Source organism: Pleurodeles waltl, chromosome 6 (assembly GCF_031143425.1).
Source record: "Pleurodeles waltl isolate 20211129_DDA chromosome 6, aPleWal1.hap1.20221129, whole genome shotgun sequence".
Lineage (NCBI taxonomy): Eukaryota > Metazoa > Chordata > Amphibia > Caudata > Salamandridae > Pleurodeles > Pleurodeles waltl.
Window position 1 is genome coordinate 604,683,140 of NC_090445.1, and position 27,710 is coordinate 604,710,849.

A 27,710-nucleotide genomic window follows, 5' to 3' on the forward strand; every position below is an offset into this window, starting at 1 on the left:
CAGCAAGTACATTAATCACTAGAGTTATCTTAATGCTTTTATTTTTGCCTGAAAGCCGCTGGATGTACAAGGAAGGTTGCAGTGCTTTTAGAACTGCTGGAAAGGAAGTAAGACGTATATAAAATCCATGTGTTTGTCAGAGGCCCCAGTTGGAGAAGTGCCTTCCTGTTGGCCCGGGCCTGTGGACCCCTGGTAATATGTCACAGACCCCTGGGCGTCTGCGGACCACAGGTTGAGAACCACTATTCTAGAATATTTCAGTAATAGAAGCACCTATTTAGTATTCTGCTGTTAAAACCATTTCTGTTGGCCGCTTGCACCCCATGTTTCCCATACATATAATACAAGTATGTTGAACTGTTCCAAATATCCTTCTCATAAGTGAGGAACACTCTGGTGGGGGGAAAACTTAAATTGTTGTTGAGGTCGGCCCATACTGTTTTTGCTAGCTAAAGTGTATGCATGTTTTGATGTCTTCCAGTAGGTGGAGCCATGTCCCTATTATTAGTAAGCAGTAATTTTGAATGGCAGAAAATGCTGCCCTCTGGGCAAAAAACTAGGAATACCCTATTATTAGCATTTGCGTTGGTAACATGTATGTCTAGATCTTCAGTGGAAAGCATTGGCAAATCAAATGGGTTTCACTTTCATTTGCTAACACATGCAGATACAAGCAGGGTCAAATGAGCTCGTACTACTTGTGCAGTGTCTCTGTGTAGCTCGCCACTTTCTCTGCCTCCGAATGCCATTGCCCTATATTTTATTATAAAAGCAGCAGCAGCAATTCAAACTTATTTACCAAAAAAACAGCAGCACTACCAGCTTCAAGCTCGCCCATGAAAAAACAGGGCTCAGACACAATCAAAAAAATAGATATGTTGCTCAGTGATGGGCACAAATGGCCTTTTCTCATTTCTCCGTGCCTTTGTTTGCATGCATTATAGCACGTTAAAGCCAGACATGTTGACTTTGCCAGTGCTTGTTGTCAGTATGTTCAATGTGTCTAGGTTTTACCATTTCTGTCATCGGTTTAGCATGCAGAGGGTGGATTTAGTTAAGGATTTTGAAAGAAAAGAAAATGTGACCTGATCAATACAAATTTAGAGGGCTAGAAATTTGTGTATGGCATGAATATTAATGTGGGTAGGAAAGATAGTTTTTAGTAGGTTTCAGTTCTATTGTAAGGGTAAGGAGGGATCTGTTGGTGTCTACCTCTTTTTCTCAGTTGAGTTTGAAATTTCTCAGGAAAATGTGATCAGAGGCAGAGATGTATCGATGCAGTGGAGAATAGTGACGTGTATTTTTAGTGCCACAAGGTCACAGCCTGTGACAGAAAGCACTGTGAATATTGAAGGCATTATTTTATACTTGCATTACACACAGTATAAGATAGGCAACTACAAAAACGGTTTCAGGTAAAACGGTGCTTCCATATGTAAGTAAAAGCAGAGCATATGCAATAAAAACATTTTAAATAGCTGTCTCTTCAACAGCTCTAGGTGAAGTAATCACTATGTAAATACAATTACAATTAAAAACACACTTCACAGCGCAGTTGTTAACTCTTTGCAACACCACTCAAAAAGAATAAATGTTTATCATCACAAAGGTTCACATGGTTAGGTCAAGTAAAGCCAGTACCGGCACCAAAGCTTCCTTCACATGTGCAGATTAACTCGTAGCGCACATTTAATTCAGGAAGCAGGCCCCCTGGCACAAAGGTGTCTCTAGCTGTCTGTGCGGGCTTCGTTTCACAGGAGGCTCAGTGAACCAAAGTTCAGCTGAAGCATTTTAACAATGGGACGAAATGAGGCTGGGGCAATGTGCGCCCCATGCCCAGGACTCCACTGCCCCCTCGGGGGGTCGCACCCCACAGATTGAAGACCTCTGCTCTAGACAGTCACACAAAGGGAACTGAGGTGTGCCCTGCATATCTTGATGGCTCTTCCTGGGCTAGAGTGGTGAGAGGAGCTGACACGTGCACCTGAATAGGGCTGTGCCTGTCCTTTCACAACAGTCTCCAGCCCTCTGGAGTGTGTCTGAGACCAGGGCAGGAAAGGCATGGTCTTGTGCACTACAAAGACTTTACTTTGGAGTTTGCCTACTTCAAAGGTAGGAATGGGTATAAGTACTGGACCTCTGACCCCACAAAGTGAGAATCCTTTCGGACTGAGCACCTTCTGCCAGGAAGAAGAGCTGGATGCTGTAGGAGGGACTGCAACTCTGCCTGTTACTTTGTTGTGCTGGCATGCTGCTTTTGTCCTAGAAGTGAAAGGACTGGACTTTGCTTTCTACATCCTGCTTCCACAAGTTATCCAAGGACTTGGACTGAGCTTGCCTCCTGTTAAGAAGTCTCAGGGGCATCAAAGACCTCATCTGCCAGCACCTGGGCTGTCTTGCTGAGAGTCCTGACTTACTAAGCAATGCCAAATCCAGTCCCTGGGCCCTTGGAAGTAAGCTTTGGTGCAACCACGAACAAACTAAGCACAGTTACTTTGTTACCAGCGCCACTGCCTGCACCGGATTTATGGTCCCAGTTGAGTGCAACAACCGAGACCTGCAGCACCTCTGAAGTTCCCCCACATCGTGGGTCCCGAGTGCGGTGTCACCGACATCCATGACACCGATTCTGATTCTGCCGCAGCACCTGTGGGCCTGTGGTGTGATCGCGCCACCGCAAAGTCGATGCTTCACATCTTGCCCTGCTGGATTCATCAACCCTACCTTGTCTTAAGGAACAGACGCCTTGCCACCAACTCCACATCTCCTCCCCTGCAAACATTAGGAACCAACGCCTCACCTCTCCTGCCTACCAGTCAGGAACCAACGCCTCACCTCCCCGACTCGGCAACGTCTTTGTTTCCTCATCTTTTTCCAAGGTACTACACCTGGGGTCCGTGGGACTCAGTGACTGGCCCGCACTCCTTTGTGAGTGGCATTGGATTGTTGGGAATTACTCTGAGGTGCTGTGATAGCCCCCGTTGGAGCTAATTTGTTTCTAAGCACTATACTAGATTTAATCTGTCAAAATTTGGATCTTTACTTGTTTATGTTGCATTTTTGTCGTTTTGGTCTTGTTTTGCTAAGATAAATATTGGATATTTTCTAAACTAGTGTGTAGTGCTTTCACCATGTTACTGTGGGTGTATGTGTACAAATACTTTACAGATTGCCTCTGAGATAAGCCTTGCTACTCGTGCCAAGCTGCCACTGGGGTGAGCAGGGGTTTTCTGAGCTGTGTGACTCCCTTGCCCTGACTAGAGTGAGGGTCCCTACTTGGACAGGGTGAAAAGCACTGCCAACTAGAGATCATCTTTCTAACAGTATGTGTGTATCTGATAACAAACTCTGGAGATTGTGGTAGTAACATGTGCAGTGATGTCTGCTGTCAAAGAATTCAGGTGTGTGGGGACATTAGAGGTAATATTCTTTAATTAAATGGCACTCCTACACCTCACTCTGAAACATGAAATGAAAGGGCCTTGGCTCACTGCGTGACTAGTGCTTTTCTAATATCTGGAATCTCACATGCAGCAAAGCTGTTGAGAGAATGGCAGTGTGCATGTGGCCCGCACTAAGGAGCGAAGGTGTCACCCACTGTGGCTGCACTCTAACTCCAACGCGGATTCTCTCTATTTGTGAGACACAGCCTGTTATAATGAGGTCACCTGAAGAGAAGTTAGAGTTGAGCTTAGCCAGGGTGTTTAGGGTTTGAATGATCCTGCCATCACTCTGCTGTTTGCTGTTTTTTTTTTTTCATTTTGCGGTGTCCTGCATAACTACAGCAGACATCTTGGGATCATTCTCCTTTCGTTCAGTTCACTGTATAAAATTAAAGCCTTGTTTACTGCCCTTGGATAAACATGTTCCTTCCTCATCCTATATAAGGCAGTTTATGTTTTTTTGGGATCTGGTGATTACTGGGCTAACCAAATTATCTCTTTTGCTATTATACAGTTTTGCGTAGCATTCACTTGGACATATATATGTACTCAGCAAACTGGTATTATGAATATTGATCACCTCATAGATTGAAATTGTTATAAGGAAATTAAGAGCAACTGCCATAGACAAAAGGAAAAAAGACTGAAATCAAAATTCCCTTTAACTACTATTCAAGCTTTAAATTTGAACACTGCCAGTTAGTATGCTTAAAACAAACTTATCCACCTACACAGAGCTTTCCCCAATAGAGACTTCTGAGAACCAGGTGCCTCTTGATGCTAATACAAGTAATATCACTTGAGTGAGTTAAAACTGAAAGAGCTGGTTTTATGCTTTTAATATGTGAGTAAGTACAGCAGTCTAGAATTTCCTTGTCCTTGAATTCGATCATTATAGAAGATTACATTTTATCTGAAAATAAAGAAAAGTTTTCAACACACAGATGTCCCTTCTTAATATGGGAAAAAGGTGTTTCTTAATAGCACTCAACTTCATTTGGAGCATATCATGAATTTGGATACTGACCCATCGGCATCCCCATTGTGATGGGGAGAGCAAAATAATATCTGTATGAGAGAACAGGAGTCATTTTCCATGGCAGTGCACATTTTATATACCGTACTGTGCTTTATTCTTATAGTGATGGAGAAATCCATTAGAGGTTGTGACTGCATATCTGACTCATTGACAGGTATATTGCAAACACTTGTTGCTTCTAAGTCACCTATAATGCAACCTTTATAGTCATCTGCTGATGGAAATAGGTCTGATGCCTAGTCCCAAACTGCATTACCTCGTATATCAAAGGTGGTTTTAGGCGCTCGAGTGGAGAGGATGCAGCTGTGTTAGCATCACAGGTACTCATTACACTTTGCCGACTTCTAGGTGTGATTTGGTGCTACATGCAGATATATATCAATTCTAAGAGGATGGGCAGATCCTTTTTGTTGAAGTTGTTTCATTCCATTTCAAAACTTCCTTTGTTGTCCATTGGGGGACATGCTCTAGTTCATCAGTTAAAATAATCATATGACCATGGCCTTATTATGGCCACATGAGTTGTATATTGAATTTGTATTGCAACTGAGCTCATACTTCACAGTTCAAAAGGAATTTCAGTTACATGGTCGTAATCTAAGCTACAATCCCAACAGAGTGGTACATCAACTCTTTGTACCCTCTCCCCAGTCTAGGAGATCTTGAATATGTACCTTTCCCTCAGACTTTTGTAGGCATGGGCATTAATTAGGCATGGGTGGAGATCCCTTCTATTTACCCCGCTAGTTAGATGAACATCTAAGTTCAACATTAACTGGGTCATTTATGAAAAGGCTTAAGTACTAGTACCAGATTCCATTTTGAATGTTCAGTGCTTTTTCCGTTTGCAGGCTAAGCTCTATTTTACTTACTTGATTGTTATGGCAGATCTAGTTGAACAGCGGGCAAGGCTCACGTCCCCACTATTCACAGCTGCAACTTCTCTCATCACGAGCCTCAGCAGCTACCTCTTTTTGAAACAGTGAAGCAGGTCCTGTGTGGCAGCACTGCTTGGTTGGCAGTTGCTTCATCTTCAGCAGCAATGCAGATCTTCTCTAACATCAGCAGCACTATTTCTCAGACCCATTACAGGTTGCCAAATTACATTGTAGTGCTTGTCTTTGCAAAGTCTTGATGTAGTTCACGCAGAAATAGCACAGAGCCAGGTGACCCTCTCACAGCATGGGTCTTCCCTGGTCTTCCCTGGTTTTGCTCTCTGGGACAGTCATCTTTCTCTGGCTGTTTCTCCCGCCGGATACCCCTGGGCATCTGTTTCCGTACAGCCTCTCTCCTTCTTCAATACTAGCAGACTCCTTCATTCTCTCAACAGGCAGGATTCTAGTCACTCGACAGTCTCAGCTCCTGAAACAGAAAGTGCAGACCTCAGGTGATGCCCCCTTGTGTCCGGGAGACTGGCTGTCAGGCAGACACCAGCAGCACTCACACAGCAGTTCCACCAGGGGCACTCCCTTCCTTGGACATCAAGGACTTGGAACTGGAGGAGCATGAGTTGGTTTTGGGTCCTGCTTTTTTCACACATTTTATGACGAGGTTTGGAACCACTGTCTCATACTGCAGAACCGTTTTGGAACAGTTCTTCTTTCAGGCATCTTTCTTAGAGTGATGCTTCCCACAGCTGGTAGCACAGGGGCTGGCTCCAAACTGAATCACCCACAACACAGGCACATCAACATGTTTGGATTATGTACCTTACTGTCATTAGCCTCTCTGATACAGTAATCAGAAAGACAAATGGGCCGGCCTGACCTGAACTTTTCCTCACCAGGCACAACAGAAACTGGAATTTGGCCCCTCACCTCAACAATCTACCAAATAGTAGTGATTGGAACTAATCAGCAGCCCCTTGCTAACAAGACCTTGTGGAATTTCTAACAGTAGCTCTGTCTCCATCCCCCTCTCTTCAGTGTCTGGATCCCAGCCATCCAGCCACAGCAGTGAAGGCAATTCCTTCTTGTGCTGTGCCAAAGTGCATCTAAAATGGACCTTCTGGCTTTATTACTTTAACTAGCTCATGCACAGAGTTCTACGGCTGTACCTGTGCTCCATGCAACCAGCATACGCACCTGACTTACAGGCAGAATGTCAGCACAAGGTTCTGCACATTCACATAACAGTAGATCCTTACAGACGAGAGGTATGTAAGTTGCACTCTTAGTGACACATAAAAATGGTGTGGGCAAACTATCAATTTCAAAAACATGGTATACTCCCACCCCCCTCTTCCTATGCTATTCCCTGGACAGAGACAGTAGTACTCATTCCACTTCAAGGGTACCCTTGCTGCGCCCCTCCAACTGACAGGTTAGGCCAAGACCTCACATAGTACGGGACAGGCCTAGGACTCTGTGCTTATGCTTAGATGAGCATGACAGTATGATATGTTCTCTGGGGAATCCCTCATCCCCTGCGCCAATCGCAGGGGTCGGATATTTAACCTCCAGGCACAAGAACTAATCAGTGTGCCAATTCAAATTATAAATCCAACTGGACTGTAATCCATACACAACCCACTGAGAAATACTGTGTAGGAAGTGCACTTGTGGAATGCAAATGGTCCACTTTACCTGATGTGTGCCCCATTGATTACAAGGGCCAGTCTCCTAACTTTTAAGCTGATTTTGCAGCTGCTTTGGATCTCTTAGATGATTTGTGTATCTCCATGAATATGTGATAGGGAATCTTCACTGATTAGGCTACTGTTACTGCGAGCCTAGGTTTACTGAATGTTATTTCTTAGCTCCTGGACACCTGCTGGTAATTGTGTTATTTACAAATACTTTAAATATAATAAATACAGTGATAATGTGGTCTAAATCCGAGGTGCTCTTTATTTTACGGTCTGCTTTAAAAAATAGTCTTGCATTTTGATTTCTGATTTACTTTAGCTTGTCCAAAGATTTTATTCAAGTAACTTTAGTTGCATCTTGTCCTGAACCAGTTCCTTTTCCCTGTGTCTTACAGGTGATTGGAAAAGGTAGTGAGAAATCAGAGGACAGTTCAGTTGATGAAAAATACCTGATTGCAACTTCAGAGCAGCCAATTGCAGCCCTGCACCGAGACGAGTGGCTGAAACCAGAGGACCTGCCCATTCGCTATGCTGGTATTTCAACTTGTTTCCGCCAGGAGGTCGGTTCTCATGGCCGAGACACCAGAGGCATCTTCCGGGTGCATCAGTTTGAAAAGGTAAGGGGAGCCAATTCGATCTAGTATCTCGGGATGCTTCTGGTATGTGGAAAAGCAGAATGTTCTTTATGATAAAGTCACTTATGTTATATTTGTAAATTTAAAGTACCTTATGTCATCTCAAAGAAGTACAACAGGGCAGGGGAGAGAAAATGAGGAAACAAGAATGAGGCAGGAGCTTTGCAAATTGAATGATCTTCCCCAAAATGTTTATATCCGACTAGACAGAAAAGTGTTGTGTTCTGTGAGTAGCCTCTCTTTTGCATCTGTCCAAATGGAGGAAGCAGGATGACGGAGTAGGGGGTACTTTAAGGGAAGGATGTTGAAATCAAGAGTACCCAAGTGAGGAACCTTGTATGCTTTATATTTTTATGCTGTGATAGTGTAGTATAGTGAATAGTTCATTTTAACTCTTTGTGTGGCCGAATAACACTTTGAAAACCAAAAAACCAACAATAGCATTTCCTCTGCATTATTTGCTAAGTGTGTTCATTTAACTGAGTCCTGCATTTGAATTGATCAGAATAAAGTGTGGGTATGGTCGTAGAGAATGCTTTTTGAATACAATTAGTTTCCTCCATTGTTTACTTGCCAGGCCTTTAAAGTAGTTTGGAAGCAGCCTAATGACTTCAAGTATTTTGGAAATGGGGATGGTACTGCAGCAGAGATCTAGCAATCTGCACCTTTCTGTTTCATACCAATCTGCATTTCAGTAATTGAGTCAGTGCAAATACCCTCCCACCTGTAGTCACAAGATATGTTTCTCAATTCATTCACTTTGCCATTATCCTTAGTTGACTGCTCTTTCAGTATTTTCAACAGCTTGTAGTGTTTGAGCTGTTCTGTATTTCAGGAGTTAGTGGATTAAATATACACTGTGTACAATGATTGCTGTACTTGCTTTGATCAATCCAAGCTGTCATTGAGCTTTGGATAACAACAATATCTGTTTTAAACATTAGGAATGTATACTGGGTATTTTTCAAAATCCTACACGTCCTCTTTTTGTCTGGATGTTGACTGCAAATCTGTGCAGTTACTTGTGTTGAATTTATTTATAGAGCCCTACAAACCAGGAAACTGTTTGAAGGCACCATTTGGTTACAATGTGTGGCTTGACATGCAAATGCTCCTTGGTACAAAGCTGCACGCTAGTTAAGTCATTGACCTCATTAGCTGGCATTAAGCGTTGTCTACGAGTTAGCATCTACAACAGAGCTTCCCTAATAAGAACCACAACCCACTTTTTAGAACAACAAACTTTTGTGACCCACCTAACTTGAATGGACAGGAGGTGGGCAGTTATTTTAATGTAGCTAAAGCATTGTGTGACAGCACACTTTAATTTACAGACTGCACTTTTTCTGCTGAAATGACTACTAAATTTGCAGAGGCATTGTTTTACTGATAAAACTATATCACGCACCAGTAGTGTGTGGAAATTGGTTTTCAATGAATCGTTATCCTTTGGGCATCACCAAGTAAAGTGTCTTGATTTGTTTTGATCCAATTAAAGTCTTTGCTTCCATCACACTTCAGAATTACAAATAAATGTGCTTTATTTTTGCTTTCCCAACTGCTGAATGTGTACAGTCCATTTGCAGGTGTTACAGATGTGGTCTCCAGTTGGCAGTGCATTGCACCCTGTCCAAGTAGATGCCCTCATTCTAGTCAGGGAGCCACACAGCTAAGATAACCCTTGCTCGCCCCCTTGGTAGCTTGGCACGAGCAGTCAGACTTAGCTCAGAGGCAGTATTTGTGTGTGTGTGTGTGTGTGTGTGTGTGTATACACACACACACACACACACACACACCCATAAATGTACTAGTTTAGAAAAATAGCCATTATTTATCTGAGTAAAACAAGACCGAAATGACAAAAATCCAACATACACAAGCAAAGATATGAATTTTTAAAGATTAAATGCAGTATGGTGCTTAGAAACACATTAGCTCCAACTGGGGCTATCACAACATCTTGACGGAGTCGTTTCCAGTAGTCTGAGGCTATTCGCCAGGGAGTGCAGGCCAGTCATGGAGTCACACGGACCTCAGGTACAGTACCTTGGGAAAAGAGGAAGCAAAGATGTTGCATGGAGTTGGGCAGGTGCGGTGTCCGTTCCTTACTGCTACCGGGGCGGTGAGGCATTGGTTCCTTACTGCTAGGCAGGGGAGGTGAGGAGTCTGTTCCTTACGGTTTCAGGGGAGGTGATGCGGTGTCGGTGGAGAGTTATCATTTCCTTGTGACAAGGTGGGGTTGATGAATCCAGCAGGTCAAGATGCGAGGCATCGACTTCAGTGGTGTCACGATCACACCACAGGGCCACGGGTGCTGCGCAGAGTCAGAACTGGGTGCCATGGATGTCAGTGACACCACACTCTGAACTCACGCTGTGGCGGGACTTCAGAGGTGCTGCGGTGGAGTCTGGCCTGCGGCGTCAGTAGCGGTGTTGCACTTAGTGGGGACTATGGCTCCAGTGCATGCAGCGGCACGGAGTCGGACAGCGGCACCAGTTCCAAAGCCACTTGAAGTTGATGTGCTTGGTTTCTTCTTGGTTGCACCAGAACTCACTCCCAAGGACCTAGGTACTGGATTTAGCACCACCTGGCAAGTCAGGACTCTGCAAGAGAGCCCAGGTACTGGCAGGTGAAGTCTTTGATGTCCCTGAGACTTCTTAACAAGAGACAAGCTCAGTCCAAGCTCTTGGAGAACTTTCAAAAGCAGGATGTAGAAAAAAAGTCCAGTCCTTTCACTCCCAGGACAGAAGCAGCAAGCCAGCACAATAAGGCAACAGACAGAGTGGCATTCCCTCCTACAGCATCCAACTCTTCTTCGTGGCAGAATATCCCCAGTCAAAAACGATTCTAACTATGTTGTGTCAGAGGTCCAGTACTTATTCCCATTTCGGTCTTTGAAGTAGGCATACTTCTATGAGGAATTTTTGTAGTGCACAAGACCCTGCCTTTCCCTGCCCTGGCAAAAGGCAAACTCCAGAGGGTTGGAGACTGCTTTATGGCAGGACAGGCACAGCCCTAGTCAGGTGCAAGTGTCAGCTCCTCCCACCGCTCTAGCTCAGGAAGACCCATCAGGAAATGCAGGGCACACCTGAACTCCACTTTGTGTGACCGTCTAGTGTGAGTTCAAAAAACAGCCCAACTGTCATCCTGGCCCAGACGTGTATTCCACAGACAGTCAGAGGCACAGAATAGTTAAGCAAGAAAATGATAAATAATAAAAATGGCATGTTCAAACTCACAGTTCAAAAACCAACTTCACCAAAAGATGTATTTTAAATTGTGAGTTTAGAGATCCAAAACTCCTTATCTCTCAATGGGAACTTATACTCAAAAGATATTTTAAGGCAATCCCCATGTTACCGTAAGGGAGAGATAGGCCTTGGAACAGATAAAACCGAAATTAGTAGTATTTCACTATCAGGACATGTAACACGCACCAGTACATTTTCTACCTTTTAAATACACTGCACTGTGCCCATGGGGCTGCTTTGGGCCTACCTTACGGGTGACTTACAGGTAATAAAAATGAAGGTTTGGGCCTGGCAAATGGGTGCACTTGCCAGGTCGAAATGGCAGTTCAAAACTGCACACAGACAATGCAAAGGCAGGCCTGAGACATGTTTGCAGGGAGTGGCACAATTAATGCTGCAGACACACTAGTAGCATTTGATTTACAGGCTCTGGGCACACCTGGTGCATTATACTAGGGACTTACTAGTAAATCAAATATGCCAATCTAGGAGAAAACAATCATTAATACAATTTAGACAGAGAGCATATGCACTTTAGTGGTAAAGTGGCCTGAGTCCAGCAAAAATGAAATGCAGCATCCAGTCAAAAACAGGAGATCAGAAGCAAAACGTTTGGGGATGACTCTGCAAAAAGGTCAATTTCCCACTACAGGTATTTTCGAATTTTTGTGTGTTTCAAAAAATGACATCTTACAGCCTTTCCTTTCATACTCTCTGTACCTCAGAAAGACTGTCACATAATTCACTTTACTTTTCTTTCACTGACTGCAAAATGAGAGACGTTTGTAATGACCAATCGCCATGTTAAAAAAAACATAAGCAGCAATTTGTCAGAAGACATAGCCTGAAATTTGACCTCCGTCTTTAAATCTCAGCAAATGGCACAAGATAAATACAGAATTTAAAGACCTCTTTATTGCATTGACTTTAACGACCCTCAAAAAAAAAGGCTTGCAACAGACATTTTGAGAAACCTCGACCTAGGATGTAATTGTTCATGTCCTTTTCAGCATTTCAGTTTTAAGGTATTGGATAAACACATAGTGCAGAAAAGTGTGGTGTCCTGTAGAGATCCCTAATCTACATTGGTGATAGAAAACAACACATTGGAGCATTACATATATATAAGGTCCTGGAGAAACGCCCCTTGACAGGTTGGTTGGGATGTTAAAATGGCACAAAGCATGTAGACCAGACAATAGGGCAAACAAATAACTAATGTTCAAGTGGTCCACACCTGTTTCTACCCTTGCTATAGATCACCAATACAGACTAAAAGGATCATGTCATGTTCATGTCTAGGCTATTTTAATAACACCCATCACAACCACTACCCGCTATCATTACTGACTGATTCACTACCAGTCACTAGGGGCAGGAAAAAGATCTTCGCTAATGAGCCTCTGCCACTGATTTGTGAGCTACAACTCTGAACAAATAACTTAGATTGTTTAATAATGTTTTTATTTCAAGGCAGAACTATGAAAATTATTGTTTACGATTAATCCGAAGACTGACTTTTTACTTGTTCCTTTTGGGTTTCTTTTGCATTGCTGATCTAGTGCAAGCTACTTGTTTTCCAGACTAGCATTTCCCAAGGTCCTCTTCACAATAAGAGTAGGTGAAGCATTGTGGATCTATGAGAAAGTCTTTCTTTAACTTTTTGCATTCATGGAATGTCCTCAGGACAAACTTAATAACTTAGCCTCCTTTTGCAAGACCTTTAAACACTGGGTTTAAGTGAAACAAATGTTGCATACGCTTCAATCTAAAACAACGTAAACATCTAGGAATCATTTTGGATGTTGTAAAGATTCAGACTATTTAAATTTCTGTAAGGCTGAAATCATTGCATTCTTAAAGGGCCAAATGTGCTAAAAAATATGTTTTAAAACACTGTGTAGTACGGTGGTTTTTGGCTACTAATTACTTGCTCGAGAGTAAGCCTTTATTGCAGCCACAGTAATGGTTTATCACAGTAATATGTTCATCCTATTAGTGTTGTCTCTTGTGATCTGTGACCAGTCTTCAGAAAATAGTGATATGAATAATGTTCTTCTGTCTCCTCAGATAGAACAGTTTATCTATGCATCACCCCACGATAACAAGTCTTGGGAACTTTTCGATGAGATGATTGGCACAGCAGAGGAGTTCTACCAGTCCCTTGGCATCCCTTACCGTATTGTTAATATTGTCTCAGGTATGTAACATAAAGGATACCTCTTGCTTCTTTTCATAAAGTGGAACCTACCTCAAGCTTCCATGTAGCACAGTGGTTCTTAACTTTTTAACTTCAGTGAACCCCCACATAATCATTACTGGAAACCCCAATGAATCATTATTGGAATCCGGGGACCCCCTTTGGGTCTAACTGGAAGCCAGGGACACCTGACATTAAGGCCATTCATTGTCCATACTGTAGTCTGTTTGCTGCATTTCCACTGATTCAAAACATTAATCTTAAGTTACTAAGTGAATTTTTAGCCGCCAATTTCAAGTTAAATACACTTTGTTAATCTGCTCATATTATTCAATTTTGTAAGCAGTTGCGGACCCCATAAGTAGGCTTGACTGACTCCCAGGAGTCCCCAGACCACTGGTTAAGAACCACTGCTCTAACCTATTTGCAACACCAGAAGCAATGTTGTGGAAAACAGCTCAGTTTTATTTGTTTAGATTGTTGACCTGTTTCTTGTGTATGCCCTTGAATGGAAAAACACTTGGTGTGCCTCAAGAGGGTTTGACTGATAAAATGTCGAACAAGATCAAATGCCTTGTGGTTACTTTTCAAATTATGTGAGGGATCTGGTGCCAGACATGTACATATTGCAGTTAGTCATGTTCTGTCAGCCCGATTCTCCAAAGTAGCAGTAATTGCTTCGTATGAGAGACATGATGTGCTCCTATACATGTATATATTTTAGGGACTCCAGCTTTTGACTTACTAAGAGGTAATGAAGAAAACATTAAAGCAACGTTAAAGCAAAACACAACCCCTATTGTCAATCAAGCCATTTAATTCAGTTAGCAAAATGACTTAGAGATGTAAATGCCTGCTAGAATTACTTACATAGACATGGTTTATAATATAGTTGATCATCATTGCTACCAAAGCTGTACTCACCAGACTGATGATCTTGATCAACCTTTCTAACATTTTTTCTACCCTTCTCAGATGTTGAAAACTAGCTAAAATTGTCTGTCTCAAAAAAACTGTTGGCTTTCACTAATTTCACATCATAAATTCAGAAAAAGAAATTGAAATAAGAGAACTAAAGTACAAAAAAAGTTCTTGCTTAGTGTGCAACTTTTTAAGGCCTTTGATTTTCCTGCACCTAAATCTATTTCTAGATTTGTGTTTGGGGCACCCTGAGCAGTACACCTGAGTACACTAACAAATGGGCTCTCCCCAGCTCAGGTGCGAACTCTGGTAGCTCACACCTGCACCGAGGAGAGTACATTAGTAAAATGCATGGTTGCGGTGTGGAACCATGGGTCCATCTTAATATAGATACTATGGTTTGAACAAAATACATTAGTAAAATACGTGGTTGCTGTTTGAAACCATGCCTCCATATACTATGGTTTGAACAAAATGTTTTGAGTAGGGGCACTATGACAAGGCTGCCATGTGTGTCAGTGAGAGCTTGGTCCTTGAGGATGCATGAACGTGTGCATATCAATGGAATATATGTACAGGTGACTGAGAGAATATGTCATATGTACACGTGGCATAGAACCTACCTACCTTTCGCCATATGTGGCACAGTTACATAAATAACACAAACATACAACCATTTTTCTTTTTAATTGGAGAAATGTAAAGGACAGAAAAATGTTCAGCGAAAATGTCAGAATATGGAACATTTTTCTACACTGTAAATTTCTCCAACTTAAAATAACTGCTGTATTTTTCAAATATAAATGGGGCACAATGTCAAGAAAAAAAACTGAAGAGTTAACTTGGTTAATATGGATTCCATAAAACTCATCATTTAAATGTTCTCCCATTTCCAAGTGTCGCATTTACAAACATCAGGCATTTTGTTCCCAGTGGCCTGTGGACATGGTGCCATTTTTATAATCGAAGCATACATTTGATTAAATGGAAGGACTTTAAAGTGAAGAAACATGCTTCATAAAACGTTAAGACTTCAGCAGTGGATACATTTTAATTGGAGAAAGTCAAGCTTCATAGAAAAAGTTTTCTTCACTTTAAATTTGTCCATTTAAAAAATTACTATTTTTTCAGTTATAAATATGGCAGTGACTACTGCCCACTGGGAGCAAAAGGCCTGCTGCTTGTAAATGTGACAATTTGAAATGGGAGAAAATTAAAGTGAAGTGCTTATCATTAAGGTAACGTTTAATTGTAATATTCACCTATTCAAAAGCATTCATAGACATCATTTTGTTCTCACACTCCATTATTGAGTTGAGAAGGACATTTATGTAAGAGTTAATACTATAGTGTTTCAGTTCTTTACCTCTGTGCCCCAGCCTGGCCTGTAAATCTGACTGAGAACTGCTTGTTATCAGGCTCTGCTATCTGCTGCTTGATGATGGTAATGTAAAGTAAACACAGCCTTCTCAACGTATGTAAATATGTATGACCTTGTGCTTTGCTTATTAAAAAATTAACTCAGGGTGAGCTACTCAGAAGGTGTCTGGAAGCTACTCGTAGCTCACGATTGACTGGTTGGAGCCACCTGGTCCACCAGCGAGATCTGTACTATGATAGGCTCTGCACAGGCATCTGTGGCCTGTACGATAATGCCAAAGTGCCCTGTGATACAGGAAGCGGAATGCCTTTGACACCCTATAGCACTTACTGTAATACTGCTACTCTTTAACACTGTGTCCACTAACCTAACAGTACCTAAAACTTCATATTGCAGACTAGCTCTTAGCTGTGCGGCATTTAAGTCTCTGTTGTCCAGCATGGTCTTCCCCTTTCCTCAGTCTGATGTTTTGAGGGATTTTAATAATATCACACTTTCTAGGGTACCTATTTCCCCTCCGCCACAGTCCACTTGGGTCAAAATGTTCTAAAAGGGAAAGGATTTTATTCACATATTACTTGAAGATTTTAGACCATGCGAGTCAGAAAAATGTTTGCAGTATTTTCTTCAAGAAAATTAAGACCATTAGGTTAATAAATATACCGTTAGTTAGAAACCAACATCACAAGCCCAAGACTTTCACGTTGTTACATTAGTGGAGAAGAGAGAAAATGTCCATTTTCTCACTTTTCAATGGTTAATCAAACGCAGGGGCAGTCCAGTAACCACCTAGAACCAGGGGCTTATGAGCAATAAAAGAAACCAGGGTTCCAGATTGCTGCTAAAATGAAGGTTACCAAATAACAAGAAAGATATCAGTAACAGAAGAAACAGAAATATATATTTTTTTAAACTGCTTCAATAATGAGCTCAAGTTACCGCAGTGCTAGGGACTTAGGAACGTGTATTTTAGGTATAATAAAATGGCGTCAATTGAACAATATTCAATCAACAGAGTATATGAATTTGTACAAAGAATGGGCTTTTGATGGTCAGACACCAATACAACTCGTGGATATTGTTCTTATAGCCTGAAATGTCAGCAGCGTTTCGACCCAGAGTGGTTGGCAGGTCATCAGCACATCAAAAAATAACGCATAAGTGCAGAAATGCAAGATACGGTCCGGGAGAAAAAGCTGTACTAAAAAATGGACGGGTGCCAAATGGCACGACTTGTGAAACTAGAAGGACCCAAACAAATCAGGAACCCTAGACTGCACGCACGTCCTTTAGGGCAGCCGCATTAGCATGCGTCTGAGCATCCAGCACCTCTTGCTGTTCAATTTAACAGGTGCTTTAAAAAAAAAAGAAAGTCACCCATTATATGTAGCACTTCGATACGTAAAGTGCCAGCATCTCCTTTTCAAGGAGAAGTTAATATCATCTTTACCGCTTTTGAGAAATATTCTGCACATACCGACCCCTAATAACGGAGCCCATACAGAAATGTAATATATTGTTGTTAGAGCTTATGGGACTACCACGAGTTCCCAGTACCAAACATGATTTATGGTTTTTATCCCCGAATTAGACTTATGCTCACTATATTGATTATCCCTTTTGTAGGAAACAAAACCTCTCAGCACAAACCCGCCACTCGTAGTGGTGTCACTTCAGACTTTAATGTTGGCATGCTTCTAACAGATACGTCTGACATAGACACAGGAAAAAGAGCGGTTATTAGTATCTTAGTTCGTGAAATGGCAATCTCTTATTAGGGCCTTTATTCACCTATTTTTTCTAAAAGGAAAGGGCAGTTTCCCGCTAAATAAGTATAGATCTTGTACAAAATACTACCCACTCCTCTGCCATTCTGAAGACCATTGGCCTCTGAAGTCATTTATTCCAGGCAAAAGTCATTTAAGACTTATCCGGTCTGTTTAACAGCCACATATATACGGTTAGCTTTATGGCTCATAAAACCAAAGCGCATATGCGACCTTGTTCACTAGGCATGTCATTGGAGAAGGGGGGCGGTGTTTTAAGAGCAGCAGAAAGGCCATGACCTGACACCAGTGGCAAATGAGCTTCCCATGCCTGGGCCTCACTTGCTTCTCTCTGCTGACATTGCAGGTTCGCTGAATCACGCTGCTAGCAAGAAGCTGGACCTGGAGGCCTGGTTCCCAGGCTCGTCTGCATACCGAGAACTTGTCTCCTGCTCGAACTGCACAGATTACCAGGCTCGGCGGCTACGGATCCGGTACGGACAGACCAAGAAGATGATGGACAAGGTCGGTATCTCTGAACAAGTGTGGGTATTGTTTCCTGGCTGGAGATGGCTCTGCATACTTTTCAGCAGTAAAGTAAAAAGTCATATTTTTCAATAATTTTACTTGAAGGTGTTAATTATCAGAACAAAAAATTAATACTCAGTGAATGATATGAACATTCTTAAAACAAATATAATGGGAGACATTCAGTCAAAACTTGAATTCATCAGTATTGGAAGCAGTATCAAGCAAGAGAGTGCTCACCTCTTAAATGTACCGTTGTATTGTCGCAGAGCGATGATAGTGGTGCTATTCAGATTGGATTTATAACAAACAGTAGAACTACGATTCCCTACTAGAGTCTGTTAGTGATCGCCGTATTTCATGAATATTAGCTATTCACTTATTGTTCAGTTTTCAAAAGTTTTAACATTGCATATTAAAATAGCAAAGTTAAGTAGGATTGTGCTTTATGTTATTAGTTTAATTTATTCAACAAAATCATACAGGCTCCCTTTATGAAGTGAATAAAAAACGTAAGAAATGATTATCGCGTCTTGGCTCACAGTAATTGGAACAACATAGCTGAGCCCCATCTACGAATAAGACATGCAAAAGTACACTGTTCCACACGTGCAATAATGGCCTAGGAAACCTGAGGTATCAGGAGCAAGAGCCCTCAAGCATCACAATGGATGACTAGCATCATCATCGGGAAATGCTCCTCGCCAGGCCGGCGCTGCAACGCCTGACGGGCTCCCCGAGGGGGGGCACTCAGCCGTACTGTTCTGATAGTGACTGGTGGGTTCAAACTATCCAGACTGATATGCCTACATTCAGGCACCAGCACACGAAAGGAGAGAACAGACAAAATATTAAAATTGGTTATTCATCGCAAAATATCTCATTTTAATCAATACACTAGGATGAAGACCAAGATTAAAACCAAGAGGAAAGTAATAAATTGAGTGTTGATGCTCAATTACTCTCTAAGAGCAACAAACTGCGGGGGACTATAATTGTAATAGTACCCCTAAACCAGGGTCGTCCTGTTTCGTGTTGTGCGGTCCTCACGGATCCAATGACGCTTCATCAGGACCAATAACTAAAGACATTAATCAAATTCTTCTCCAAATCCATCTACGAATGCCATGCAGAAATAATGTCATTCGTGACAACCATTTTATGAAATGAAACGTAGAGAAGTTGTCAAATATTCCAAATATTTTTAAACCACAAAATAATTAAATCTGAATAAAAGAGAGAGAACAGCAATTCTTGTCTTATTTTATAACGGATTCCCACCTGGTGAGAATTTTCCTCCTCAAAACACGAATGTGATGAAAACATCATATTGCCTTTCAAATGGAAAGACATTGCAGAAACATTTATATGCTTAAAAAATATAGCCATTAAGCCCAGTATTTGAGGAATTTTGAAGTTCACTCTAGGTTCATGTTCATGCACCTAATGTCCAATAGCAGACATATAGGACATACCACATGGTTTGACAAGTATGTTTTTGTGGAGTTTTAGTTAGTGCAGATAAGACCCGCTAGGTGTCAGAGTGTGCTCCTTAACGAATTTTGCAATAAACGGTTTTATTCATTTAAATTGCATTTTCTTGAGAACAGCATTTGGGTTACAAATTATAATAAAACAGGGTTTTCAAGTAGGGCAGTCCATGTAAAGTTCCCATATTGTCCCTTTTATTCCTGGCACACGATGCAAAGGGGCCAGCTTGTTGAGGTCATGATAGTACAGGTCAACAACAGTGCTATGCGGGATTCAGACATGTAACCTGCCCATGTGCTATGCTGGAATGCCCATCGCTGTGGAGCCACCCCTTTTCCTGAACATTAATGGGAGAAACTAAAGGCAGAACGTTTTTTCAAGTAAATAGTCCTCTCATATACAACTTCTTAGTACTTCTTCACTCTTTATTGTCCTTTTTTTAATGGAAATCCCTCACTTCATATGTTGATATAAAAATACACAGTTGATAGAGTTTTTTGGCATACTAACAGCTACATGTTTTTCAGAGCACCCAGTTTCTTAAGGCTTAGATTATCCACATTAGAAACGAGCACTAGCCGTAATCTGGATGTTTTTTCTTTTCTTTTTTAGTTATCTTTCGAGTTGGACAAATAAAGAAAAAAACATGAAAAAATGTCATTTGTTTTGTGTTTTCTTTTTTTTTTTAACCATGTGAGGGGATACAATATCTGGATTGTGGAAAGCTACACAAGGGCACGGGTGAGAGTGGAAGTATCATGAGGGTCCAGGTGGGGGAAGCATGTGAGGGGTTCTAGTAGAGGACAGTAAAATGTCATATGCAGAGCAAAGAGGAGCGTGGGGGGTAACAAACGGGGCGAAGGAATGTGACGTTGAACTGGCGCGGAGAACACGTGCGAGAAACGCAGTGCTGGAGGAACTGCGTGAGAAGCACACGCAAACACATGCACAAAAAGAAGTAGTGGTGCTTGAAAAGCAGGTAGTGGACGGACGCAAGTTATGCACCCTTGCTCCAGGGAGGGTCAAATACAAGAAGGGAAGTAAAGCCTACATAGACAAACAAATAAGAAGCAAGCAAATGAGATTAACAATACAGCCAACCAATAGTAAGCAATGAGCTGGCTCTAAGTCCACTGTAAGTTAACAATCCATCTCTTCACAGACGGCGCATGCACTGCCTAGTAGGCAAAACCTAAAAATGGCCTATTCCTATTAAAATTCATACAAGGGTGCTGTAATTTTGATGCACAGTGCTTGTGGAAGCAGGCACCAAGAAACATCATTGCACGTAAAATGAATCCCCTAATGAATCTGTCCCCTTCTAGAAGAATTTGCAGGACGTTTGAAATGAATATTGAGCTTGATGGGTCAGACGATTGCCAAATGTAATGCAGACTTGTCAAATTGTCCTAAAGTTTTTAGCAACTGCATAGTTGCGTATTCTTGATATATAAATAGAAGCTTCTACACATACGTCTCTTTGTGGCGGATACTTTGAATAAATAAAGGTCACTCTGTAGAGCTACAATTGTGGGGGAAACCTCAAAAACATTTATGTGTTAATTGCATATCAGCTCTATCATGTATTGATGGATTTAAAAATCCATGAATTGGTGATTGATATGCTGTTGAAAAAACGAACAGATCAAGGTTATAATCTTAATTTAAAATGTATTTTTTATCACCACAATGAAGGAAAGACTTCCATTTCCATTTTTAAATTCAAAAGGGGAGCAGCCTTTGTATTCTTCTTTGGATTTTGGGCAAATGGAACAGTTGAATGGCAGAGCCTGGTCTCCACTTACAAATGCTGCCTTGCAGGAACAGGTTTAGTTTTTCATTGGTATGCAGTCCTGTGATGTGTATGGATAGCATGAATGCCAAGGAGGTTGCCATAACACTCCTTTTATTTGCATTTTGGTTGCAACATGTTACGTAGTTCATTTCCTCTTACAGGATTTTTTTTATTTATTTTTATGTGAGAGGCTGAGTATAGGCGTATTGGGTGTGAACGTAAGTAATATCGCCTCAGTGATGTTAGCCAGGATGGCTGCCTAGTGAGTTTTGTACAAGGAGTGGTCTAGCAGTTTATTGTTGGTTTTGCATGTTTTGGATAAGAAAGACGGCAATGCTTCTTGTGCGGACAAACAGGTGGTGCAATAACGTCATGACGCCGGTGGGCTTTAGGGGACCACTAGGTCTGGCAAAAGAAGAGGGGGGGCTAGTAGGTCCATTAAATGAAGGAAGACTTGAACGTCAAGGGAATAAAAGGAGGCCAGCAAGTACAGTAACTTTGATTCACAAAAGGCAACTGTTTCCTTTTTTGGGGATTCCAAGTGTTGAACTCCAAACTGAGCTTCTCCCTTGGAAGCCACTGTGGGTAGGTAAAATGCTGCAGCTATGAACTCCTTCAATGCACATCTGGATTTGCCACTGTTGTAGAGTTTTCTTGTGTGTCACCCCCTGCCCCACCCCCCATCGAGCTTCTGTGCTTAAAACCAGAGAAATGATGGTGCAAGGCTCAATGAGGGAGTGCTTCCTCCCCAATAAAGTTAAGAGGCAACACGAATGGTGGGGATGGGGAGGCAACCCAAGTGACCAGACCCTGTAGCACCTCTGTAAGTCCCTAGAAAATGGTACCTCTAGTATCTAGGGCCTAGGTACTAAAGAGGGTCCCTGAGAGCTGCAGCATAGCTTGTGCCACTCTAAGGGACCACGCACCAATGGAGACTGCCACTGCAGGCTGTGTGACAAGGTCCTCCAAAAAGTAAAAACCCGACATGGCTCACACTCGTTTGGCATGTCCCGTAAACTGCTTGTAATATTTGTAAGTCACCCCTACAGCAGGCCTAACAGCCCTAAGGCAGAGTGCATTATATTACAGGTGTTGGAATATCTACATGAGCACATATGACCCTACTATGTCTTTGTTGATTTTTAGACATGGTAAGTGAACAGTGAAGCCATTCATAATACATGTGCTGGACAGTGGTCAATAGGAGTTCTCCAGCGCCATGATGTCTTCACTGAAAATAGGTATGTTTAGTATCAAACATCTCATAGTGATAAATCCTCACTGATTTCAATGATGGAGTTATTAATAGATGCACCCAGAGGGCACCTTAGAAGTGTTCCCAGAAAACCTACCAACTGCTGGTGGGCTAACTGGCTAGTGCTAGTCAGCCTGCCACCAACATACAAGAATCTGAACCCCCAGGGTGAGAGTCTTTGCTGTCTGGAGAACAGAAACAAAGCTGCTCTGGCAGTGGTGTTATACACACATCCCAACAGGATGACCTGTAAATCTGCATTCCACTTCCTTGCCCCCCTTCCGAACCAGTTGGCACCCGGACAGGCAGGAAAAAAAAGCTATGCAAGAGGCGTGTTGCATTTGCAGGCTGGACGCACCCTTAGATTGACCAACCTGAGTGAACACAGCCTTAGGATTTCCACCATATTGTGTGTGGTGGAATTAGGAATTTTGAGACAGGGTGATGCCCAGTCCCAAATGAAGTGGTCATCTGGGTTGTAGTGATCCTCAGGCTAAGTAGCCCATTTGCTTCTACCCCTCACTCCCCTTAACACTCACTAAATTTAGTATTTAGTGGGCCCCTGATACCAAAAACAAAACAGATCTTTGCTGGACACAAATGAAGGAGTAAACAGAAAGCCTGCTGAACTGAGGAGCATGATGGACTTGGCACCAACCCTTCCAGCCTTGGTGCACCCGACCCTTGTGGAGCAACGGACCTCTCCTGCTGTTGCAGCCTCCAAGAAACCAGGCCAGTGCTTCACCAATCGCTAAGAACTCCCATGGAGATGGAGCTGCTTCCCTGCATCCACAGGCAACCAAAGAACTGTGAGGACCCGGTACCGCCAAAATCCGACGCCAGATATCACCACTGCATCGGAGCTGCCTAGCCCACCTTGAGTTTGCCCACTGTTGACTTCTTGATGGCGCTTGCAGCCTGTCTGCAGGACCCCCTCAACTGTGACCACCTCTCCTGACAGAGACCGGACGGTCCTCTGCACCCCGACAGAATAGAAAAGGATCACTGGTGTCCCTATGTCCCCCAGGCTCGTGAGATCCGAGCCTACTTGTTGGTTGCTGAGTGGTCCCCTGTCCACGCCTACAGCCTGTTTCTGTGGGCCCCCTCTACTGCAGCTGCCACCGTTGACGGAACGCAACGGTCCAAACCACCTAGGTATCCGACCATCCTGGAGCAAGAACTGGACTACTGGTGTCTGTACGTCCCCAGCATCGCAAGAACTGAACCCCCTTGGTGGTTGACCCGGACTGGACCCTGCACTATATGACCAGACCTATCTCCATTGACTTGCATGGGGCACCCAGGCTGAACTGCACCCAGCTGCCACAGTGTCGCCTGAGCTGACCTGTTAGTGTGCCCTCTACTCACCTTAAGTCCAGAAGATTGGTCCTGTAAGTTCCTCTGAAGTATCTGTTTGCTGTGTATGTTTTCTCTCCCATAACAGCTCCCTGCTTGCGGGACCAATGTTTTCATCTGTTTCCCTGCACACATATTTGCATGCATGAGAACAGATGAAAACTCTTCTTTCTGCAAGTAGGAGCTGTTTGACAGCTTCTGCTTCAAGAAAGCGGACTTATGTTTGAGTTTGCTTGGTGGGAGCTGTTAGCTCCACGAAGGGGGCACGCTGCCCCCTCCAATGTTGTATTTGCCCAGGGAGGTGGTGGTCGCTGGGGCAAGGGGTCCTCAATGGACCTGCTTCATTCTTTTATTTTAGCTCCAGTGATGCCGGGGAGGGGTGCACCACCCCCTTACACATTTAATTTAATATTTGCTCCAGAGAGGTGGCGGTCCTTGGGGCTCTAGGGAGGCAAGAGGACCTCCCCGTATTAAAACAATCTTTTGCCCCAAAGTGGTGGTGGTCCCTGGGGCTGTGGAGGGCATAAGGCCTCCCTGCATACAGATTTAATTTATCCCCGGGGAGATGGTGGTCCCCAGGGCTCTGAGGGAGGCCATAGGGCCTCCTGCATACAGATTTAATTTAGCCCTGGGGAGACGAAGGTTACATTAAAACATTGTTTTTCCCCGGGGAGGTGACGGTCCCCGGGGCTACCTGCATTATTCTTTATGATCACCCCAGGGAGGTGGCGGCCCCCAGGGCAAATAGAAGCCCTTGAGGTGGGGGGGGGGGGCACATGCACCCTTCTTTTTAAAGCACCCAGTGCTCCGGGAACCTGGCCCACCCGGGGGCTAATTAAAAGATATGGGTGGGAAACCACCCTTTTTTTTCCAGAACATTGGAAATATCTGGATTTTTCTGCTGTAAAAAAAAAAAAAAATAGAAATATATAAGTTTTAGCCTTCTGGAGACCCAGCACCAGAACTAAGGAGTCTGGGTTTCCCTACCCTGGCTTCTTTTCTTTTTTTTTTTTTTTTTTCTGGGACTCGGCTGAAGCGCAGTCCCAAGATGGCTGCCAACACTTTCTTGTTGAAGTGTTGGTACCCAATCAGCTATCAACACAGGGACAGTTGAATCTGAAGAGGATCCGCGTTCCTAGATATCTATATTTTTTGCCCTCTTAATATTTCCTGAACCACTGAATACATTTAGACCAAATCACAAAAAGCATGCTTTCTGGACTAAGAGTTAGCCTTCTGCCACATTTGGTGTAATTCTGTCCAGCGGTTCAGGTTGTAGTCATCTGTTCAAATTGCACATGGGAAAATGAATGGAGATAATGTGTTTTAGGACTGTCGATTCTGCTGTATCAAAGAGCGCGTCAGCTACAGATGGCAATCAAGTCAACCGAACAAACTCCCAACATTTTCAGTGAGGAACAGGCGTGGACTGCAGTTTCCATCGCAGACTCTGACTCCGCTGGGGACAGCCAAGTGATTCCAGCGCACAGTACGTGAGTACAACAGCCCTTTCCCATCACCAAAAACCATCCCAAAAAAAAAATCAGCACAACTGGTCTTGCGTCCACTGCTTGCCGGCCATGGTCGGATCCGAAAGTTACATCTCAATGGCCAGCCCCTGGGTTCGGCATCAAAAAAGACAAAAATGCATTCAACATCAACCGAACAGACTGCCACGCCTGTTTCGGGATCGACTCAAAGTGTAGGCTTCCACTTCGGACCCGAAGCATTAGTCTTCCACCTCAGAGCGGAAACACCCAAGCTCCTCTTCAGAGCTGAAAAAACTTCCATCTACTTCGGAGTCAACATTTTCGGCCCGATTAAAGCAGCCAGTCACCAAGCTTTCGGAGATCAAAACTGTGGGAAAGAAATATGCTCCATCTGTAGAAGAATCAACAGACTTTAGGCCCATACTTAAAGTGATGGACCATAAACAACTAAAAATCCATATCCATAAGGATATTGGAAAGGTTATTGTCTCTCCTCCTATAACCAAAAGGAAACTATCTTTCCAAAAGACGTTGGAAGCTGGGCCTTCACCTGTCAAAATCTTCAAACACAAGGAGAAACTAAAGGCAGTACATCAGCCTTCACCACCACATTCCCCTTTGCTTCCCACTTCTCCACCATCTGATACTCCACCACCTTCACCTACACACTTTTCTATGCCATCCCCTGTCTCTTCACATGGGGATTACCTGGGTGACAATACTTGTATTGTAGACTCATGGGATTTGTATGACCCAGACCCTATCCCACCTTCTAACGATCCTGATGTATATCCCACTCGGCCGTCTCCGCTTGAAGACACCACGGCCTATAAGCAGCGAAATACCACAGTGTGCAGCTGCACTCAAAGAGGATTATTTTTTATTTAACACACTATCCTCTAGACACAGAGTACCAATGCCTACCAGTGCTTCCAGGCATGCTAAAACATGCTGTTGACATTTATAAAGAGCCAGTAAAGGCTAGGGTACTGACACCAAGAGTGGACAAAAAATATATAGTTGCACCATCAGATCCAGTCGTCATCACTGAGCAATTGCCACCTGATTCTATTGTTGAGTGCAGCAAGAAAGAGGGCAAATAGTCAGTCCACTGGGGATGCTCCTCCCTCCGATAAGGAAAGAAGGAAATTTGATGCAGGCAAAAGAGTGGCAACTCAAGCTGCAAATCAATGGAGAATTGCCAACTATCAGGCTCTTTTAGCCAGGTTCGATAGGGCCCATTGAGACAAGATGCAGGAGTTCCTGCAATATCTCCCACAGGAACACCAATAAAAGGGCACAGCAGGTAGTTGCAGAAGGACAGGCTATCTCCAACAACAGCAGCAGATTATATCCGCCCTAGATGCAGCAGACACCGCAGCTAGGGGTATAAACACTAGCGTAATAAAAAGGCATGCTTGGTTGCGATGCTCAGGATTCAAAACTGAGATACAACAAGCGGTCCTTAATATGCCGTTTAACCAACAGCAGTTATTTCCTTTACAACAGCACATCGCAAATACTTAAGGTTTGTGATAGCAGGCAAGACTCATCCCAAGTGTCCCTTCTAGCACAGACAATTTGGAAATGGGCAATTCACAATCGCATTCAACTACTAGCTGAGTATATCACAAGGTTACACAACCAACTAGCGGACCTCTTAAGCAGGAGCAGCAACAAATACACAAATGGGAGAGTTGCCCACAAGTAATTCAACAGTACTTTCACATGTAGGGAACACCAGACACAGATTTTTTTGCATCAAGCGAAAACGCAAAGTGTCCAATCTTCGCATCCAGGTACCCACACCCTCGATCCAAGGGCAATGTTCTATGGATCATTTGGTCAGGGATGTTTGCTTACGCTTTTCCCCCTCTCCCACTAATTCCATTTCTGGTCAACAAAATTTGTCACACCTCCCTCACTATTATATTCATCACTCCCACATGGGCACATCAACATTGGTACACAACACTATTGGATCTATCTGTAGCACCACATCACAAGCTCCCAAACAGACCAAACATACTGACTCAAAACAAAGGTCAAATCAGGCACCCCAATCCCAGTATACTCAACCTGGCGATTTGGCTCCTGAGGTCATAGTTTGGATATCTACAGCTTCCATCAGAGTGTATGGACATTCTAAAGGAAGCACGTAAACCTACAACCAGACAGTGCTATGCAGCTAAATGGAAACGTTTTGTATATTACTGTCAACCCAAATTGATCCACTTAAAGCATAAGTACAGGATAGTGTCTGTTATTTGCTTCACTTACAAATAGCTAATCTTGCATACTCATCTGTTAAAATTCATTTAACTGCAATATCAGCTTACCTCCAAAACAGACAGCATACTTCTCTGTTTAGAATTCCTGTCATAAAAGGTTTTATGAAAGGCCTTAAAAGAGTTATTCCACCTAGAGTACCACCAGCTCCTGCCTGGAATTTTAACATTGTGCTCACAAGGCTTATGGGTCCACCATTTGAACCCATGCATTCTTGCACTCTTCAGTTTCTCTCATGTAAGGTTGCTTTCCTAGTAGTAATTACTTTTTTCAAGTATTCACT

General features: G+C 42.9%; 1 protein-coding gene across 1 annotated transcript in view; it reads left to right on the forward strand.

Moving 5' to 3' along the window:
• The window catches only part of SARS1 (seryl-tRNA synthetase 1), a 75,613-nt gene that overhangs the window by 33,205 nt on the left and 14,698 nt on the right, over positions 1-27,710 (forward strand). Inside the window, exons 7-9 of the mRNA XM_069238876.1 lie at positions 7,465-7,686; positions 13,026-13,155; positions 17,591-17,748. Coding sequence (XP_069094977.1) covers positions 7,465-7,686; positions 13,026-13,155; positions 17,591-17,748 — 510 coding nt within the window. The remainder of the gene's footprint in view (positions 1-7,464; positions 7,687-13,025; positions 13,156-17,590; positions 17,749-27,710) is intronic.